Genomic DNA, 22,351 nt, shown 5'->3' on the forward strand with positions numbered 1-22,351 from the left:
GGACGATAATATGGTATAAAGATAGACAATTTAGTGACTTGGATGATCAGATCAGCAGAACATATAATTAGACGATTTTTGAAACGAAAAAAAAAGTTGGACGTATCTTTTGAAAATGTGTCTTAAGCTGTTTTTTTTACTTTGGACGACTTGCGAGATGGATGTAAACGGACTTGGACGTCCCTTTCAATTATGCCCCTCCAAGCATATAACTTGTACAGAAAGCAATTAAACCCTAAGAAATTTTTCCATCAATATACAATAAAAATAAAGAATACAATTATATTGGCTTAATTCGACTCAAGTCCTCTAAATTAAGATCCAAGGTAGTAAAAAAATGGCGAGTCCGGTTGGATTTTTATCACAGTATTTTTTATCATTGTACTTTTTTAATTGAATTTTCATGGTTTTATATGTCAGTGTTTAATAAATTATCTCCAGAACATCTGTATCCACAGTTTTTGTTTTTGTTATAAAGAAAAAGATACAGAAAGAACAAAAAGCTAATAGGACTGAGATAGAGTAACAAATTTTTAAACTAAAGAGCTCATGATCTTTCATTTCCCACATGTATTAATGACAGAAAAGATGTTAATTGGAAGAGTTCAAAGAAAACATGTTTTAACGAATAAAAAACCACAATGCACTTGCAAGGATATCTTAAGTAAAAAGTCGCTCCCAAAGCAATGATACCAGACTTTAAAAGAAGAAAATTATGTCGGCGCCTTTGCATCTCAAGTGATAAGTTGGGAAACATTTGTATTTTATGTCCCAAAACATCTTTTTGTCTATTGAAAAGTCTCAAATTCCAATCTTTGTCAGGTGAAAGAGCCACTGTTAATATTAAAGTAGCTTCTCCTCTATCTGATAATTCCAATACAGCTGAGATATTCAATTGGTCAGATGGAATAATCTTTTTCTGGTTTTGGGCTTTTTCTGAAAGAAACATAGAAACATAGAAAATGACGGCAGAAAAGGGCCACGGCCCATCAAGTCTGCCCACTCTAATGACCTACCCCCTAACTTCCTCCATGAAGAGATCCCACATGCCTATTCCATTTTTTCTTAAAATCTGGCACGCTGCTGGCCTCAATTACCTGTAGTGGAAGATCATTCCAGTGATCAACCACCCTTTCAGTGAAGAAGTACTTCCTGGTGTCGCCATGAAATTTCCCACCCCTGATTTTCAACAGATGCCTTCTTGTTGCCGTGGGTCCTATAAGAGAAAAGATATTTTCTTCCACTTCGTCACGGCCCGTGACATATTTAATCGTCTCAATCATATCTCTCCTCTCTCTGCGTTCCTCGAGTGAGTAAAACTGCAGCTTACCCAGTCATTCCTCATACGGAAGATCCTTGAGTCCTGAGACCATACTGGTGGCCATTCGCTGAACCGAATCAACTCTCAGCACATCTTTTTGGCAATGTGGCCTCCAGAATTGTACACAATATTCCAGATGAGGTCTCACCATGGATCTGTACAACGGCATTATGACTTCGGGCTTTCGGCTGACGAAACTTCCACAGATACAACCCATGATTTGTCTAGCCTTGGATGAAGCTTTCTCCACTTGATTGGCAGCCTTCATGTCTTCACTATTGATCACTCCCAAGTCTCATTCTGCTGCAGTCCTTGCTAAGGTCTCACCATTTAGGGTATAAGTTCTGCATGGATTTCTGCTGCCAAGGTGCATGACCTTACATTTGGCATTGAAACTTAGTTGCCAAGTTTTTGACCAATGTTCCAGTAAGAGTAGGTCCTGCGTCATACTGTCGGGCACTGTGCTTTTGCCTACTATGTTGCATAGCTTGGCATCATCGGTGAATAATGTAATTTTACCTCGAAGCCCCTGAGCTAGGTCCCTTACGAAGATGTTAAATAGGATCGGGCCCAAGAACGAGCCCTGCGGCACTCCACTGATCACCTCCGACGTTTCAGAGAGGGTACCGTTCACCACCACCCTCTGAAGTCTACCTCTAAGCCAGTCTTTATCCCATGCAGTTAATGTTTCACCTAATCCCATTGAACTCATCTTGGTTAATAATCTGCGGTGTGGGACGCTATCAAACGCTTTACTGAAGTCCAAGTACACGATGTCCAGGGACTCCCCCATAACCAGCTTTCTTGTTACCCAGTCAAAGAAGCTGATTAGATTGGATTGGCAGGACCTTCCCTTTATAAATCCATGTTGGTGGGGATCTCTTAGATTCTCCTCGTTTAGGATCGTATCCAATTTGTGTTTGATTAGCATTTCCATGAGTTTACTCACTATCGATGTGAGACTCACCGGTCTGTAATTCGCAGCCTCCGTCCTGCATCCCTTTTTGTGGAGTAGAATGACGTTAGCCGTTTTCCAGTCCAACGGGACTCTTCCTGTACTCAGGGAAAGATTGAAAAGCGCGGATAACGGTTCCGCCAGGATGTCACTCAACTCCCTAAGCACCCTGGGGTGTAGTTTGTCTGGTACCAAGGCTTTGTTCACTTTGAGTCTTCATAGTACATAGTAGACACTGCTGGGCATAAACTCGAAATTTCGAAACGGGTCTTCCGAGCGTACCCTTGTCTGCAACTGTGGGCCAGATCCCGGTGCCTCGCAGGTGAAGACTGAGCAGAAGTACTCATTTAATAGTTCGGCTTTATCGGAGTCCAATTCTACATAATTCCCGTCTGGTTTCTTAAGGCGTACTATCCCATCTGTGTTTCTATTTCTGTCACTAATATACATGATAGATAATAAACTTTTGAGAATGGAGGTATAGATTCTTCAGGAACTTCAAGAATTTCTAATAAGTATCTAAATAACACATTTTAATAGTTATGGTTATCATTATTTCTTATACCGCTTTTCCTCCGCAGATATCAAGATTTTTTTTTTTTTTTTACAATACATTGAATAGTAAACAGATACTCTAAGGGCTCCTTTTATGAAGGTGCGCTAGTGTTTTTAGCGCATGCACAAAATTACCTGAAAATCTACTGCCTGCTGAAAAGGAGGCGGTAGCAGCTAGCGCGCTCGGGAATTTAACACGCTATTGCGCGCGTTAAGGCCCTAGCGCACCTTCGTAAAAGGAGCCTTAAGTAATTTCCCTATCTATCCCAGTGGGGCAATGGGGGGTTAAGTGACTTGTCAAAAGGTCACAAGGAGCAGTGCTGGATTTGAACTTGCAACCTCACATCTCTAACCCCTAGACCACTCCTCCACTCCAATGGTAGCCATGGTGATAACCCCCCCCCCCAAAAAAAAATAATTTCACAAAAACTTTATTCTAGCTTCTTTGCACTTAATTTAAATAGCTAAACTTCTCACCAGTGTTTCAACATATGTAAGCAAACGGCAAATCTCACCCTGTTGATACCAGACAAAAACTCCAAACAGTGTGCAATGATGAGAACAGTAATCAGCCCCAGAGCTGAGCAAGCTTTATAGCGGTAGAATTAATGACCACGGGAATGTTACCTTACCTTGGAGGGAAGCATTCAGAGCAGAAGTCACTGCAATGTTCCAATTTACAGGATTGGATTGTGGCAGATTGGTTTCTTAGCTTCTAGATTAGATTCAAACAGTTTTTATTGATGCAAACATCATCAAATACAACAAATACAACATAAAAAATGCATCAACTATAATCTATAATAATAAAACGCTAAGCGCGCATGCGCACTCGCGCCGCGTGTTCCCTGAGATCTGATCTGTCGGGATGTGGCGGCACGAGTGCGCATGCACGCTTCCAGGACGCGTGGAGTGGCGGCTGCCGGGAGGAGGGCTGTCAGCGGAGGGCAGATGCCGAAAAGGGCTAAGACCGGTGGGAGCAGCAGGGTCGAGGCACAGTCAGCAGTGCACGGCTGTGGAGAGCGCGCGGTCTGCTGGCCCACGAGTGCACAGTCTGCTCAGGCCCATGTGGCAGCCGGCGCCTCCGTGCGACATGCAGCGGCGCCATGGAGCACGGGTCGAGTATCAGTCAGCGGTGCGAGGCAGAGGGAGTGTGTGGTTCCTTGGCAGCCAGGGTCTGCGTCCCTCCTGGCGGTGCATGGCGGCAGTACTTGGTTTGGGAAGCTGTTAGAGGAAGTGGCGCACTGGGCAAGGTTGCAGCTGCCAGCCGTGAGCTCAGTTCGCGCATGGAAGGTAAGGCAGAGAGAGATATAATTAATAGAAGCAGTAGTAGTAGAGAGGCAGATGGAGGGGAGAAAAAAATGGGTGAGAAGCAACACAACCTAAAACCTAGCCAGGCACCATCTTGAAAAAAAACAACAAATCTCCCAAACTACACAGAGAAATGGAGGGGGAGGGAATGCTGCTGCTGCTGCATAGGGGTAGGGAGAGAGAGATATATAAAGAAAGACAGACAGCGGGAGGGAGACAGAAAGAAAGGAAGAAATACACAGTGGCAGGGAGACAGACAGAAAGAAAACAGGAGGGAGAGAAACAAAAATAAAAAGACAGGGATAGGGAGAGAGACAGAAATAAAGACAGACAGACATATATTCTAGCACCTGTTAATGTAACGGGCAAAAGACTAGTAATATAATATACATAATAAAAGACAAATTCCAATTTCCATAATCCCCCACTTTATCTATATGTGTTTGAACCTTTACCATCCCTCTCCACACCCACCCCTCCCCACCCAATACTACTCTCTTCCCAATGATACTCTCTTCATTTAACTAAATAAAAGCCCAATTAAGAGATCCAACTTAAAATCGCACTACGGCCCTTAGGATGCAAATCCTGCAAATATGAATCCCAGGTTTGTATAAATAACATCTTTGCTTTCTTATAATTCCAGCATCTCTAGCTTCCCAAATGGCCAACTGATGTAATTGGTTCCGCCAATGCCAAAACCTCGGAGGATCAGGGATTGTCCAATATTGAAGTATACATTTTCTATCCAAGAGACTCATTTTCCTACACAACGCCCTATTTCCTTTAGGTAAATGGCCAAAAGCTTCTGGCAAATCCAAAATAAAGAAAGAAGGAGAACAGCGCAAAGATCTTCCAATTATTTTTGACATATAATTTATTATTCGCTTCCAAAAGTGCTGAATTATGGGGCAAAACCAAAATGCATGACCTAATGTATGACTCTCCCTCCCACATTTATGACACAAAGGTGTAGGAAGACCTCCACTATAAAACAATTGTGTTCGTGTTTAATAGGTACGTAATGTAACCCTATAATACGTTTCTCTTAACCATGAACATGATGTCACCCCAGGTGTTGCTCTTAAAGTACGGGCAACATCCCAATGTCTCAAATTAAGCTGCAAATCTTTTTCCCATTTATCCCGAATTTTCTGATAGTCCTTGTCTGGTTGTAATTTTTGCAAAATAGAATGAATACAAGACACTGAAAGAGACATCCCCTCCTCCTGAGCAAACAACTCTCTCAATCTAGCACCCAAATGCAAACTCAACTGTACTCTGTCAAGGGATCTCACATAATGTTCCACTTGTATACATGCAAATTGCGCTCCCCAAGTCTCCCCCACCTTAGCCAACAATTCAGTACGAGTCAATAGCTCCCCCTCATTTCCCAGTATATGTTCCAATCTTAAAATTCCTCTTGCACCCCATAATCTGTATTTCCTAGAGTCTAGATTAATGCAGCCTCAAGCTTGCTCCATGAGTTTTAAGAGTCTGGGTTTGGTTGACTGGCTTTCACTCTTGAAATCTTGTGCTTTTATTTCACAACTCGACTATTGGTAATTACTATATGTAGGTGGTCTCTCTGCAAAAATTTTTAATGCTATAGCTGTCATTCAATTATTAGGCAAACTAATGACAAACCTCTGCACTTATTACAGTTATGAAATAACACATCATTTATGCCAGGCTTTTAATTTACCTGCAGCTTCCAGAAGAAAAACATTACATTGAAGAAAGTGTGCAAACCATTAGTCTATGTCAGGGGTCTGCAACCTTTAAGACATAAAGAGCCACTTGGACCCGTTTTCGAAAAGAAAAAAAAACTTGGAGCCGCAAAACCATTATAAAACAAATCTAACACTGCATATATTGTTTCTTATCTTAATGCTATATACAGGATCACTAAATTGAAAATAAAATCATTTTTCCTACCTTTGCTATTTGGTGATTTCATGAGTCTCTGGTTGCACTTTCTTCTTCTGACTGTGCATCCAATCTTTCTTCCTTTCTTTCAGCCTCCTGTATGTTTCCTCTCCTCCAGACCTCATTCTCTCCCCCAACTTTTTCTTTCTGTCTCCCTGTTCCCCCTTCTTTCTGTCTCCGTGCCGTCCCCCAAGCCACTCGGTTTGCTGCCACCACAATCGGGGAACAGCCCCCAAGCCACCGCCGTCCCAAGCTTTCCCTGCAGAAGTGTTGCGCTGACCAGCATTCCGCTCCCTGACGTCAATTCTGACGTAGGAGAGGAAGTTCCGGGCCAACAAGGCATTTCTCCTCATTCCATCCAGCCTGAGCCCCATCTCTCCTTGATCCAGCATTTCCCTTCTGTGTCTGTCAGAATTACCATTCCACCTATTTTCCAGCATCCCCCTTCTTTGTGTCCATCTCACCTATATCCCTATCTCACCACTTTTTCAGAATCTTCATTTGTCTCTGTCCTTGTCTTTACCCCATGTTCACCATTTGCCCTTTCAATGTCTTTATCTCCCCCCCCCACACACACACTTTTTCAGTATTACTTCTATGTCTCTATTTCACCTCCTCTTCATGTCCCCTCTGTATCTCTATCCTTATTCAGTAGGTCCTGCTTACCCTTTCTCTTCTTTGTGTCACTATCTCCATTTTCAGCTTTCCCCCCTTTTCCATTGTTAATAGAAACATAGAAACATAGAAACATAGAAAGATGACGGCAGATAAGGGCCATAGCCCATCAAGTCTGCCCACACTATTTACCCACCCTCTTAAATTTACTGACCCCCTAAAGAATAATTGTAATTATACTGTCACTCTACTGACCCGCTCATTCAGTCCTAGTGACCCTATCCCTTGTAATTATACTGTCACTCTACTGACCCGCTCATTCAGTCCGAGTGACCCTATCCCTTGGCATGACCTCGTAGGGATCCCACATAGGTATCCCATTTGTTCTTGAAGTCTGAGATGCTGCGTGCCTCGACCACCTGCACTGGAAGCTCGTTCCAATGCTCAATCACTCTCTCCGTGAAGAAGTATTTCCTGGTGTCTCCACGAAACTTCCCTCCCCTGAGCTTGAGCGGATGTCCTCTTGTGGTCGAGGGTCCCCTGAGAAGAAAGATATCATCTTCCACCTCTATGCACCCTGTAGCCAGAATCTTTCCACCCTCCCTCCACTCCGGCCCAGCCCAGTATGAAATATTTCCTTTTGTTTCCCTCCCCTCTCTCTTTCTCTCTCTCTTCTCCTCCCTCACCCACGAGTCCTGCATCTGGCCCTCTCCCTTCTACCTGCACCTGGCAACACCCCCCTGCTCCGCGGCTCTCTTAAGCAACTCGTCAGCAGCGGTGATCAAGACAAGCTGCCGACATCGAGGCCTTCCCTCTACGAGTCCCGCCTTTGTGGAAACAGGAAGTTGAAACAAGCGGGACTCGCAGAGGGTAGGCCCCGACGTCAGAAGCTTGTGTCGATCGCTGCTGCTGAGTTGCCGAAGAGAGCCGCGGAGCAGGGGATGTGGCCGGAAGCAGGTAGAAGGGAGAGGGAGATAGGAAGGCTGTAGATCTCTGGAGCATAACACCGACCCCGGCCAGGATGACTTCTTTTTCAGGCACCTTACAAGTCCAGCGTCGCGGGGGAAATAGCCATGCTGAGCAGTGAGCTCAGCACTACACAGATGAAAGCCTTGCTTGCTGATTGGTCCGGCGGGGCGGGGCCGCCGGACCAATCAGCAAGCAAGGCTTTCATCTGTGTATGTGCTGAGCTCACTGCTCAGCATGGCTATTTCCCGCCGCGACGCCGGACTTAAGCTGCATGCCTGCGTGACACACTACCGGAGCCGCAGCAAAGGTGGAAAAGAGCCGCATGCGGCTCTGGAGCCGCAGGTTGCCGACCCCCGGTCTATGTGATACTGTGGGACTGGAACATTCCTGTCTTCCTGATTAAGGGTAAGGGTAGTGCATTTGACATACCACCTTTCTGAGAAAGAGCAAATGTGGTTTATAGTATATGAGTATACTCATACAGATACTTTCTCTGTCTCTAGTGGACTCACAAGTTGCTGCTATCACTAAACACAGAAACACGATGGCAGATAAAAGCCAAATGGCCCATCTAGTCTGCCCACCCACAGTAACCATTATCTTTTCTCCGTGAGATCCCACATGCCTATCCCAAGCCCTCTTGAATTCAGACACATAATAACATAGTAACGGCAGATAAAGACCCGAATGGTCCATCCAGTCTGCCCTACCTGATTCAATTAAAATTTTTAAATTTTTTCTTCTTAGCTATTTCTGGGCAAGAATCCAAAGCTTTACCCTGTACTGTGCTTGGTTTCCAACTGCCGAAATCTCTGTTAAGACTTACTCCAGCCCATCTACACCCTCCCAGCCATTGAAGCCCTCCCCAGCCCATCCTCCACCAAACGGCCATATACAGACCGTGCAAGTCTGCCCAGTACTGGCCTTAGTTCAATATTTAATCTTATTTTCTGATTCTAGATCCTTTGAGTTTATCCCACGCTTCTTTGAACTCAGTCACAGTTTTACTCTCCACCATCTCTCTCGGGAGCACATTCCAGGCATCCACCACCCTCTCCGTAAAGTAGAATTTCCTAACATTGCCTTTGAATCTACCACCCCTCAACTAATCTCTGTCTCCACCACCTCTTCCGGGAGACTGTTTCACGCATCTACCACCCTTTCTGTAAAAAAGTGCTGATGGTGCTAATTGTATTAAGCAGAGTATAAGGGGGGGGGGGGGGGGGGGCTCCATAACTGACATGTATTAGATACAACTTTAGTTAAGACCTTAAAAGACACTAATATTATATGAACAGATGTAGCTGAATAATAGAAATGCTTCAGAGATTGTGACACAGCATAGTACAGACAGCACAGTATGCAGAGTACATATTGTTCTGTTATAGAACACAATATTTTGGTTTAATATCTGGAACAAGATGCTAAAGCCATAACATAATTGTTACCTGAAAATAAACTAAGAGTCACGCTAACATATTTGTAACTTGTAGAGTTAGGGGAAATCATGTGAAAGTAACCATGTGATTGTAGCCTAAAAAAGTGTATTGTCTTGCAAATGAGAACAATTTTGTAAACTAGATGTTCGCAATACTCCGGAGCCTATCACCTCTTAACTGCATCCTATGCCCTCTCATTCCAGAGCTTCATTTCAAATGAGACTTGACTCATGCACATTTACATCACGTAGGTATTTAAACGTCTCTATCATATCTCCCCTTTTTCGCCTTTCCTCCAAAGTATACAGATTGAGATCTTTAAATCTGTCCCCATACCCCTTATGACGAAGACCACACACCATTTTAGTAGCCTTTCTCTAGACAGACTTTATCCATTTTATATATTTTTTAAGGTGTGGCCTCCAGAATTGTACACAATATTCTAAATGAGGTCTCACCAAAGTCTTATACAGGGGCATCAATACCTCTTTTTTTCTTCTGGCCATACCTCTTCCTATGCACCCTAGCATCCTTCTAGCTTTTGCTGTCATCTGTTCAACCTGTTTGGCCACCTTAAGATCATATGTTCTTTACCCCCTAAACTGTACCGTTCCCTCGGGTTTTTGCAGCTCAAATGCATGCATGATATTTTTTACCTATGGGCACTCTAAGATAGTATTACTATCTAGCGGGAGATATTAGGTCAACTGCTGGATGAACTGGAACAATTTATTAACACAAATATCACAGCTTACTACTTAAAATGTTAAAATTGTTAAATAAGTAAAGTGCTCAGACCTCATAACCCATAGTGAGATGATGACATCAAACTGCGGTTATTATAGGGACCATCATCGTCTTTACTGTCCCTTACCAACCAATAACAGAATAGTATAACAAACACTTATCTGTAAGCTTGTACAGGTTGGTTTCTTCTCAATAACCACAGTCCATCATGCCATCCTCTTCCAAACTCAGAGTCAAAGGCAGAGAAAAAGGAGGTAAGGACGGCCTCCACTTGCTTTCTCTCCACTCCTTCAGCAGAAGAAGTCAGGGAACAGGGTTCATTTCTTGCTGCTGTCTGCTCTATAGTATAGGGCAGAGGCTCTTAAACCTGTCCTGGGGGATCCCCTGTCAGTTGGGTTTTCAAGATATTCCTAATGAATATATTTGAACGAGATTTGCCTATAAAGCAGGTAGCAGGTAGTAGACATGCAACTTTTGCTCATGCATATTTATAGGTATAGAGAGTCGATGTTCCTTGCATAGAAGAAGTGAAACTCTTATCATATTTTTTGCTCTAACTGATAGCTAAATACAGATGTTCTGAATAAGCTGCAATCTCTTGCAGAGGCTTGTTTTATTCTTTACTACATCGACAATGTAGACTCTCACTTTTCCCACTCAGTTTCAGGTCTCACTCACACCCTGTCTGGGCTCTTCACTGGTTCACATGCTGTGGCTCTAGTATTTCTCTGACTCAGCCTCTGAGGGATTTTTTCACTGGCCCAGATTCTCAAAACTTTAATGCCGTTGCTAAACTGTTTACCAACGATTTAGCCTGTACGCATTTTAGTGGCGGATTATCAAAATGGATTATCTCTGGCAATACCGAGCTTTCTAGCAGTCTGTGACAATGACAAGCAAATGGGCTCTTCAACATTGAAATGAGCCCTCCGGTGGATTCTTAAAACATGCCGAGCCATTTTCGAAAAGCAGCGTCAGATTTTGGCGACAAAAATAAGCGATCGATCCAGGGGTGCTGGTACAGGCATAACAGCGTCAGAGACTACCAGAAATCCGTGTTGTAATGCAGGGAGAGAGATGCTCATTCTCTCCCCTTGCATCACAACACCCCTCCCTTGCAGCTCTGGTGAACCCCCCTCCCCCCAGCAGCAGGAAAGATGTCTATTCTCTCCTGCTGTCAAGAAATGCCTACCGCCACCTGGTCGGGTGCACCTCTCTGCAGCGGGAGAGATGCCCAATCTCTCCCACTACCAAGTGACCTCATCACCATACAACACCTCCCTTCTTCCTTCTGATGCCTCCTCACCCTTACCTCTAAATAGATGGCCTGAGAGAGACAGATTCCCTCCTCCCAGTTGACCTGCGTCATCCAAATAGGCCTTCCCCTTCCTGGTGCATCCCAAGCAGTGAGGACGTGGAGATGACCGAGGACTACCTCAGCTCAACCCCAGCTGCTGCTGAGCAGACAGAGGCTAAGGATGTCTCTGAACCACTGCTGGAAGCTGGCTATTTCCCCACTGACATGGAGGTTAGTTGCTAAAGGGAATGAAGCAAGGCTGTGCTTGTGCTGGCTCCAAACCCAGCTGACAGTAATTAGAGGGAGAGCAGGAAAATCTCCGTGTTACTCTGTGTGACTGCCCGGAGGGCATTGTTTGTTCAAGGAACTTTACTTATGTGGGTGTGAAAGCTCCTTGTGAAAACCTAAGTAAAGTTCACAGCTTATCTAATGCCATGCTGTATTCCGACGGCTAGGAAGCCCAGCTGATAGTAACGAGCTGTGAAGCCTGCTCTGCAAAACCTATCCGTGTCTCAGCTAGGTAAGCTGGAACGTTTAAGGAATTCATTGCCAAGTTTGGGAACTGCAATTACTCTGTCTGTTTTCACAAGGTGTTTGCAAAGTTTGAAAGTTTATTTTCCTGATATTTGCATTTACTTTAACCCCCTGGTGAAGAGGACTGTATTTAGACTGGAAAAGTCCAGGGTATTGAACTGCATGTGGCTGGTGTAGCAAGCCATTCTGACAACTGCAAGCTATTTTGTGTTTTATGTTTTTCCATGACATGCAGGTGGTTGATGGTATTCAGACCCCCGGGTTCAATAAAGTACAAGAATATTCTTTTGGAACAAACTTACCTGTGTGGTCTTCTCTTTGCGAGCTACTCTCAGTGTGGCCTGGCAGACTAGGCAAGCGCCTAGGGCTGTTATAACCTGAAAAGCCTTTTTTTTACCTGAGGAGGCTACGCCAACAGGCCAGAACTCAACACAACTAATCCCTCTGCCTGTTAGAGCAAGGGATAAGTGTGTCACAGGTCTGATTGGCTTGGATGCCCCATAGGAGGGGCCTTAGGTGTCCAGGCCAATCAGAGCCTTAGGCCCCTTCACAGTGCATCTGGGGAGGGGCCTTAGGCTCTGATTGGCCAAGGTTGTATAAGTCTCCTCCCATGGGAGGGGCCTTAAACAATTTGGGCCAATTCGAGCCTTAGGCCCTTCCCCGATGCATCTCAAGATGCACTAGGGAGGAGAAGGCCCATTTTGGACAACACAGGCCAGCTGGGAGGAGGGAATCCATGTCCCTCAGGCCATCTATTTATAGGTAAGGGTGAGGGGGTGTCAGAGGCAGGGGAGGGGGCATCAGAGACAGAGGGGAGGTGTTGTATGGCGAGGGGGTCACTTGGTTGTGGAAGAGAGTGAGCATCTCTCCCGCTGTGGGGAGCGTATGTGGCAGGGCGGTGGCAGGCATTTCTTGGTAGCAGGAGAGAATTGGCATATCTCCCGCTGTGGAGGGTACGTGCGGCATGGGCATGTCTTTGTTTTCCCGGATGCCTGATAACCCTATTCTTTCTCTTCCTATGCCTATAATTATTCCTTGCACTGCATCTGCCACTTTGCTTGTGCCAAGGCAGCCTCTCTCTGCAGCAGCCTTTCTCTGCAGCAGCCTTGGTCTCTAGCTGGATTTTTTTTACAGTCACTAATGGAGAGGGAAAACACCAAGAGGAAATGCCACAGTAGGAAAGCACAAGGATGGCCATGGAATAAACTAAAGAGGCACAGGAAGTAGGCTTGAAAGACCACGCCACCGTTTATTGACTCTAATAACATTAAAACATGGAAATAATATTAGTGAGATAATCTAGATGTAGCATTTACATGATTTTGGAGAGGATAAAAACATGTACCAAACTATTCTTACTTGAACTGCATCTGTGCTGCCAAAAACATGTGAGCTATACAGGAATGCCAACAATACAAATTCTTGCACATTGCTTCACAAGTTTTAGGGATTTATACAAAATAAGTAAACATCATCTGCAATTGCTGAGTCAAATTGTTCTCATCAGTCCAGAGAAACCAAAAAGAGGGGTGTTTGAAGCTCATATAACATGAGTAAACCAGTTTACCATGTTTTAAAACACGAAAAGGTGGATCCATTAAGAATATATTTGCAATTATTATCAAAATAATTCCACCATTAATACCTAGTATAAAAATAAAGAGGGTGCTTATTAAAGATGAAAATGGAACTTCTCTAAGTGAAATAATGGATTGCATTATTAAAAATCCTATAACACTTTAAAACTTATGGTTTTTTGCCTGAAAAACAGCTCAGAGCATTTCAGTAAACTACTCTAATAAACAAACTGTGCATGCTTACACTCTCTTTATAACCAATTTCCTGTGCTCCAGCATGCAAGAGAAAAAATAAAAAATGGAGTATAAACAAGTTAGTAGGTCATAATGAATGTAGCAATGTTATTAACGGTGAAAAAAGGTGCTGCATCTTAGTTCCAGTCTGGTAAGGTAGGCATAAGGGGAAGAAGAGAGAGAAGTCTGTTTAAACAAAAGTGTGCACACATGTTAAAAGTAACTTATCTGCTAAAGTTTTGAGTACACTTCCCCCTCCCTATTCGCGGTTTCAGTGTTCAAGGTTTCAACTATTCGTGATTTTTTTTTTCCCGACCCCCCCCCTAGAGAATCGCTTGGTTAATGTTTGAATTAGTGCCTCCCAGGATAGGTTGTTGTTGAATATATTCTCTAGGATTCTCAGTTCTGATTCCAGTTTCAGTGGAGCGTTATATAGTGTTATTTGAGTGTCATCATCGGTGATTCTGGGTGGGTTTATCAGTAAAAATTTTGGGGGGGTTTCTTTATAGGCAGTCCCCAGGTTAAGAACGAGTTCTGTTTTTTAAAAACCATTCTTAAGTTGAATTTGTATGTAACTCGGATCCTGTACAGTACACAGTGTATAAGAACATTAAAGAAACAATCCTCAAAATAAAGTTCTGTAGTTTAAATAGAAAGAAAAGATAGGAGGTTTATACTTACTTTTGTTCTTCATTCGTCCCACTGTTCCCTCTCCACCACCACATCCAACATTTCTCCCTCTCATCTCTCTCTTCCCCATGCATCTGTACCTCACGCCTTTCCCACCACCATGCTCAATATTTCTTTCTCCCTCCCTATTCCTAACAATTCACTGCTTTCTTTATTTTTCCATGTGCATCATCTCTCTTTCCCTCTCACTTAGACACCTATGCCCAACAATTCTCCCTTTCTATTCTTTCCCCACCTCAGCATCTCTTTCTTTCTCTCCCTCCATTGTTCCATCCTATGTCCCAAGTTCATGCTCCTCTCCCTCCCTCCATTCTGTGTCCCAAGTTCATGCTCCTCTCCCTCCCTCCATTCTGTGTCCTAAGTTCATGCTCCCTCTCTCCTTTCTTCCTTCCATCCTTTGTCCGAAGTTTGTGCTCTCTCCCTTCCTTGTGTCCCAACGCAACCATGTTTATCCTTTCCTATGCCAACACGCCCCCTCTTCCTCCCTTCCTGTCCCAACATGACCCTCCTCCTCCCTTCCATGTCCCAACACACCCCTCATTGTCCTTCCCTCTGTTCTGCATCGCAAATTCATGTCTCCCTCCGGCAGGTGTTTACCTCTTCTGGCCAGCTACCTCCTCCCAGCTGCAGCCATGGTTCTTACATGTGGCCCGCGGCTGACCTGGAAGTCTTCCCACTGACGTAAGAGGAAAAGCTTAAGAATCAGCCATGGGCTATGTGTGTGTTCTGATCTCTAGACATCAGGGCACTGAGTAGTGTTTCAGTGCTATAGTGCTTTCTGAAACCTGAGAGTGTGGTATCTAATACTTTATGGTGTTCTAGGTACTTAGGCCTAGATTCACTAAGCCCACCGATCCTACCCAATCCATGGGCGATCCATGGCAGGCCAACTGATTCTCAATGCGTCCTCATGCAAATGAGGGCAATCGGAGGCACAGCCCTCACTGACCACAAGGATCGCTACAGAGCGATCTTGATGCAAATGCATACCATCTTCTTTGCCTGTAGATGGACTGCACATGCTTACAGAGCTGGAAACTTTTTTTACTTTTACTTCGCGAGCCCGTGGTTTTAACCCGCTTTAAACCCGTGGGTTAAAACCATGGGCTCGCACTTTGGGGAAGGGCGATCAGGAAAGTCGGGGCAGAGAGTGGTGCGGCAAGAGTAGGAGAGTCGGGGCAGAGAGCAGGAGAATCGGGGCAGAGAGCAGGAGATACAGTTTACTGAAGTCGGCAGAGAGCATGGCAGCAGAGAGCAGGAGAATCGGAGCAGAGTGCAGGAGATGCAGTTTACTGAAGTCAGCAGAGAGAAGGGCAGCAAGAGCGGGAGAGTCAGGGCAGAGAGCAGGGCAGTTGGAAAGGACATGAGCGACTGGTCCCCAGCAGTCACTTCTTTGTTGATCGGCCAGCCCAGTCAGTGTTCCTGATTTTGGTTAGTGAATCGTTGCCTTCCTACTTTGCTGCCATTTCCCCTCATTTGCATGCGTGGATCGGATCGGAGGATGATCGTCACAGTGGTTAGTAAATCAGGTCGGAGGAAAATTGGGTCGGTACACAATCGCAAACACTAGCCCTTTGTGATTTTATTTGTTACCTTGCTTTCTAGTAGCTTAACATGAAGTGGGATTGAAGCTACTGGCCTATAATTCTTGACATCCTTCATTTATCCATTTTAATCTTTTGAAATGGGTGTTAGAATTCTTTTTCCTAGGTGTTTGGAGAATATTCCTTTTTCTAGTGAGTCATTCAGCCAGTCTAATGGATAGTTGTAGTGCATTTTTGATGGATATTTTTGTAGGAAAATTGGGGAGACATCTAATGAGCATTGAGATTTGGTATATTTAGGTAGTAATCTTTTTAACTCTGTTTCTGTGATTGGGGAGAATTTATCCCAGTACCTATCTGCTTGACATTTTGTTTGTGGAGGGTCTTCTCTCTCTTTTGATTTTGAGCTGTTTCCTAGTACTTCTATGGAGTTTGATTTAAGTGTTTGATGCTTGTGCAGATGAGGGCAGAGCTTGTAGGGATGGAACAGGGACAGAACTCGCAGGGAAGGGACAGGGATGGAGACAGATGCTGCAGGGATGGGGACAAAGTTGTCTCGCTCAGAATTCCAGCTATAGCGCCATCTTGCAGAAGCTTTTCTACCAGTGGCTCCATACATAATACAAAATGGGTAAGAGATAAAGGACAGCCTTGTCTTATACCCTTCCGGATCTCAAAGGGCAGTGACAAAATTTAATTAAAACCTGTGCTCACCGATCATAATAAAGAAGGAGTATCATCTTCAAAATCGGGCCTTCCAAATCAAAACATATTTGAACTTCCCACAGATATGTCCAGGAAACAATATTGAATGCCCTTTTCAATGTCAAAGGGGACTATGAAGCTATGAGAGCTGTGGTGAAAAAGAAACTCAAAAATCGCTCAAAATGGATGGAAACCGTAGAGAAAGCATGGTCCATATTCAAGGACACGGTGCTGGAAGCACAAAACCTGTACATTCCCAGGTTTAGGAAAGGGTGCAAAAAAAATCGAACAAAAGACCCGGTATGGATAACGACAGAAGTAAAGAGGGCGATAGGAGATAAAAGAAAATCGTTCCGAAAATGGAAAAAGGACCAAACCGAGGAAAACCGGAAAGAACACAAAAATTACCAGAAAGAATGTCACCGAGTGGTTAGGAAAGCAAAGAGAGAATACGAGGAGAAGCTGGCTGAGAAATCCAGAGACTTCAAATCGTTCTTCAGATACGTCAAGGGGAAACAACCGGCGAGGGAGGAAGTTGGACCGTTGGATGATGGGGACAGAAAGGGGGTGGTAAAAGAGGAAAAAGAGGTAGCCGACAGGTTAAACAAGTTCTTCTCGTCGGTCTTCACGAGCGAGGACCCATCGAATGTACCAGAACCAGAAGAGATCATAAGTGGAGATCAAGAGGAAAAACTGGTGCATATAGAGATAAGCCATGAGGAGGTTCTCAAACAGATAGACAGACTAAAATGCGACAAATCACTGGGCCCGGACGGAATCCACCCAAGGGTTCTAAAAGAGCTAAGGAACGAAATAGCGGAAACTCTCCGACAAATTTGCAACTTGTCCTTGAAAACTGGAGAGATCCCGGAAGACTGGAAAATAGCAAATATCACACCTATCTTTAAAAAGGGATCGAGGGGTGACCCGGGAAACTACAGGCCAGTGAGCTTGACTTCAGTCCCAGGCAAGATGATGGAGGCACTAATAAAGGACACCATCTGCGAACACATAGAAAAAAATGGACAACTAAAAGTGAGCCAGCACGGCTTCTGCAAGGGAAGATCGTGCCAAACGAACCTACTGCACTTTTTTGAAGGGATAAACAGCCAGATGGACAAAGGAGAACCCATAGACATCATCTATCTCAACTTCCAAAAGGCCTTTGACACGGTGCCCCATGAGCGGCTTCTTAGGAAGCTGTGGAGCCACGGGGTGGAAGGGGACGTACACAGATGGATTAAACACTGGTTGGCAGACAGAAAGCAACGGGTCGGAGTGAAGGGACACTACTCGGACTGGCGGAAGGTCACGAGCGGTGTTCCCCAGGGGTCGGTGCTCGGACCGCTGTTGTTTAATGTATTCATAAACGACCTAGAAGCAGGGACGAAGTGTGAAGTTATAAAATTTGCGGATGACACCAAACTCTGCAGCAGGGTTAGAACCACGGAAGAATGTGAAGACCTACAAGGGGACCTAAACAAACTGGAGGAGTGGGCAAGCAAATGGCAAATGCGTTTTAATATAGAGAAATGCAAGGTCATGCATTTAGGAAAAAAAAACCTGATGTTCAGCTACAAAATGGGGGGGTCAGTGCTAGGGGATAGTAATCTTGAAAAAGACTTGGGTGTACTGGTAGATACTACAATGAAACCAACGGCACAATGTGCAGCGGCCTCCAAGAAAGCAAACAGAATGTTGGGTATTATTAAGAAGGGCATTACGACCAGGAAGAAGGAAGTCATCATGCCACTGTATCGTGCGATGGTTCGTCCGCATCTGGAGTACTGTGTCCAGTACTGGTCACCGTACCTCAAGAAGGACATGGCGATACTTGAAAGGGTCCAGAGAAGAGCGACGAAAATGATAACAGGTATGGAAAACCTTTCATACACAGACAGGTTGGGAAGGCTGGGGCTCTTCTCCCTTGAAAAGAGGAGACTCAGAGGAGACATGATAGAGACTTTCAAGATCATGAAGGGCATAGAGAGGGTGGAAAGGGACAGATTCTTCAGATTATTGGGAACCACAAGCACCAGGGGGCACTCAGAGAAGCTGAAAGGGGACAATTTTAGAACCAATGCTAGGAAGTTCTTCTTTACACAGAGGGTGGTGGACACCTGGAATACGCTTCCGGAGGTTGTGATAGGACAGAGTACACTACGGGGGTTCAAGGAAGGTTTGGATAAATTCCTGAACGATAGGGGGATTGAAGGATACAAATAGGGGTAAAGATAGGTTTTAGACAGAGTATAGATAGAAGGATAAAAGGGATCAGAGAAGGATCACATTACAGGTCATGGGCCTGATGGGCCGCCGCGGGTGCGGACTGCTGGGCACGATGGACCTCGTGTCTGACCCAGCGGAGGCAACTTCTTATGTTCTTATGTTAATAAGGATTCTAACTGATGGGTCTGAATGTATTCCATAGCGTTTAAAAGACTGCATATATTTGCTGCAGCATTATGCTCCTTAACAAAACTCACTTTGTGGAACTCCACTAATCGAGGAACAGTTTCGAACAATCAGGTGGCTAATAGCTTAGCATTTAGGAGCACTGTTCTCTCTAAGGCAGTGTTCTCAAACTCGCAGCCCGGGGGTTACATGTGGCCTTCCAGGAACTATTTTGAGGCCCTCGGTATCTACTATAATAAAACGCTAAGCGCGCATGCGCACTCCTACCTGTGTGTTCCGTGATCCGTATGTCCGTGGCAGTCAGGAGTGCGCATGCGCGCTTACAACGGCCCCACACAGTACTCCAATGAGCGAAATGCCCTGGCAGCTGAATCCAAAGTGAATCGCGGCCCCACACAGTACTCCCGCGCTTACAACGACCTCACAAAGTACTCCAACGAACCCATCCGATCCTCCCATCCCATGGTCTGGTCGGTTCCCGTAGTCCCTTGCCGCACTCCGCCCTTTCCCTTCCTGCGGACCTGACAAACCTCCCGACTCCAGTTGCGGACGCAGCACTCTAAACACGCTGATTCGTGGTCTTCTACTGCCCTTATTTGCTCTTCCGCATCTCTGATGATGTCATCAGGGATGTGCCAGAGTACATCAGGGCAGTAGAAGGCCGCGAAGCAGCGTGTTTAGAGTGCTGCGGCCGCTGCTGGAGTTGGGAGGTTTGTCGGGACTGCAGGAAGGGAAAGAGGGTAGGGGAAAATGCTGCAGCAGCACAGTGACGTGGAGGGGAAGTGAAATGCCGCTGCAGCTGCTGCACAAAGAAGTGCAGGGGGAGGGAAATACTGCTGCTGTTGCTGCACAGTGAAGTGGTGTGGGGGAGGGAAATGGACGGGGAGGGAATGCTGCTGTGGCTGCTGTTCTAAAGGGAAGTGGGGTGATGGAAATGCTGTTGCTGCTGCACAGGGAAGTGGGGTGGGGTAGGGAAATGCAGCTGCACATACAAATGGAGGGGGAGGGAATGCTGCTGCTATGGCAGCTGCACAGGGAAGTGGGGGGGAGGGAAATGCTGCTGCACAGGGAAATGGAGGGGGAGGGAATGCTGCTGCAGTTGCTGCACAGGGAAGTTGGGGGAGGGAAATGCTGCTGCTGCTGCGGAAGAAAGACATATGGCCTTGGGGAAGGACAAAGGGGACCTGAAGGGAAAAGATGGCAAAAGGAGTGAAACAGGGTCAGAGAGAGATGGTAGAGGTGTGAGAGAGGGAAAGGGCTTGATGAGGGTCTAAAGGGTACAGAGGACTAAGGAAATGGTGAAAGGTGAGGTGGTGGGACTATTCTAGCACCTATTACTGTAACAAATGTAATGGGCTTAAACACTAGTGTTTATCATAATCACAAAAGTAAAATAAAAGTTTCTTGATCATATGTCTCTGTAGCTATAAATTACAATATTATTATTATTATTATTATTAAGACTTTTCCAAAAGGAAAGATTTATAAACTATAAAAAGTTTTACCTCATGCAAAATTGTCATTTCTTTAATAAGACATTAACTATTTTTTCTGAGGCCCTCCAAGTACCTATAAATTCAAAATGTGGCCCTGCAAAGGGTTTGAGTTTGAGACCACTGCTCTAAGGTGAGTGAGAATCATCCAACTGCATTGCTACCAGTGTGTGGGTGGGTGTCTGGGGGAAGGGAGGATGGCTGCTGGAGGAAGATTCTTGGGCCTCACTTCGCTTCAAGAAGTTTCTTAGTGCCCTCTTCCTTAGCTTGCGTGCCCGTGGAGACAGGCGAGCACGGTGCAAGCAAACACTGTTCCTCGTGCACTGGGCCCAAGCAGCAAACGTACAGATCGTGAGGATCCAGTGTACTCATCCTTTTCCTGCAGCCCGGACATTTCTTAGATGTTTCTGGCATCTTCAAGATGGTAAGTAGAAAAAGTCTTGATTGTAGACAAAATGGTGATGGAGAGCTGTGGAAAAATCCGACCGATGGGAACGGGCAGAAACTAAAGACTGGGGATTAGGGGGAAGCAGGGGGAAATGGATAGGGCTCGGGCATGCCCAGTGGAGCCCAGGCACTGCACGTGCTCAGAGAAAAAAAATCAAAAATCTCTCTGAGCTATTGGAGAGCTTATCCGCAAATTGGGAGCTGTTGGGACAACACCCATATGTGGCTGACTCATCCTGCTTGTCCTAGGAGAAGTACTTCTCCCTCCGTATTCACGGTTTCAGCATTCATGGTTTCAATTATTCACGGTTTTTAGCTTGCTGGCTCCTCCCCCAAAATTACATCAGCTTGCATAGAAAAATCACTGATTCCAAGCATTTACAGAGAAAATTGCCGATTCCCAGTACTTTCTTCACCGTATTTTGCCTTTCCTTCAGGAACAGGCCAGGTCTCCCACCATGTTATTTGTGGTTTTTCACCACATTCATGAAGGTTGTAAATAGAAAACAGAGAATAATATATGAAAAAGTTATTTGCGGTTTTTCTGTATTTGCGGTTCTATTAATCCCCTATCACAGTGAATACGGAGGGAGAAGTGTAGTGTTTTCAGTTATTACAGACAAGCAGGTTCCTGGAGTCTTGCAGAGCTTGCCTGTCCTGCACTATTGAAAATGTGATAGTGAAACAATGCTCCCTACCAGCAGGACTATAACTGGAGGACTCCTGCTCAGCTTAGAGGGAACAGTGTCTAGGAGTGATATTGATTTATGAATAAATGTTTTCTATTCAAACCATAAAAAATAAGATAACAGAATGGAGCACAGCTGCATTATAAGCTGGCAAATAATGTCACTCCACATGTTACAGAAAAAGTACGCCTTGAACATTTCAAAATTAACTCTTAGCTTACAAATCACCCCTCCCCCCAAAACAATAGCTATGTCAGTGCTCAATGTAGACAAAAATGCAGAAACATACTATAGGAGACAACATTTTTTTACATAGTTCCTTTAACGAGATATTGCACAGCACTGATATGGCCTTGGAAGGTTTTCCACAGCGCTCCCTATTGGAGTAAGGTCAATATCCTCCTTGTTGACGAGAGGCTGGAAAGTGAAGTTCTGCAGGAGGGTGGTCAGGAACAAGAAAATTTCCATCCGAGCCAAACTTTCTCCAGGACACATCCGTTTGCCTACAGGGAGAAGGGAAAGAGGATTGAAAAAGTGGTAATGGATTAAAAAAAATTATAGATTACTATGTAGAGAGTAGTGGCATATCAAGCAAATTTGACAACCGGGACGAATCACTTTTTAACACCCCCTTTTCTATTTAAACAATATTTTTAGTAATAATCATGAAATGAAACAAATGATCAGAAAGAAACACAGTGAAGCCAGTGCGACAGTGAAGACAGTGGAGACAACAAAATACCTACTATACTTGTAACAGAATATAACTCGCATTGAGTTATTGCTGAGAAAGGTGTGATATCCAAATCCCAAATCCAGTACTAGGCATTTTATTAATTAATACAAAACACAACAAATATCATTCATGACCAACAGAGCAATTTT

The 22,351-nt window shown here is 44.7% G+C and overlaps 1 protein-coding gene across 1 annotated transcript in view; it reads right to left on the bottom strand.

Moving 5' to 3' along the window:
• Positions 1–21,355: 21,355 nt before the first annotated feature.
• LOC117366083 (cytochrome P450 2F2-like) overlaps positions 21,356–22,351 on the bottom strand; it is a 124,802-nt gene continuing 123,806 nt past the window's right edge. Inside the window, exon 11 of the mRNA XM_033957171.1 lies at positions 21,356–21,969. Within this exon, the coding sequence (XP_033813062.1) occupies positions 21,788–21,969 (182 nt within the window). The 3' untranslated portion in view covers positions 21,356–21,787. The remainder of the gene's footprint in view (positions 21,970–22,351) is intronic.

Source organism: Geotrypetes seraphini, chromosome 8 (genome assembly GCF_902459505.1).
Source record: "Geotrypetes seraphini chromosome 8, aGeoSer1.1, whole genome shotgun sequence".
Taxonomy (NCBI): domain Eukaryota; kingdom Metazoa; phylum Chordata; class Amphibia; order Gymnophiona; family Dermophiidae; genus Geotrypetes; species Geotrypetes seraphini.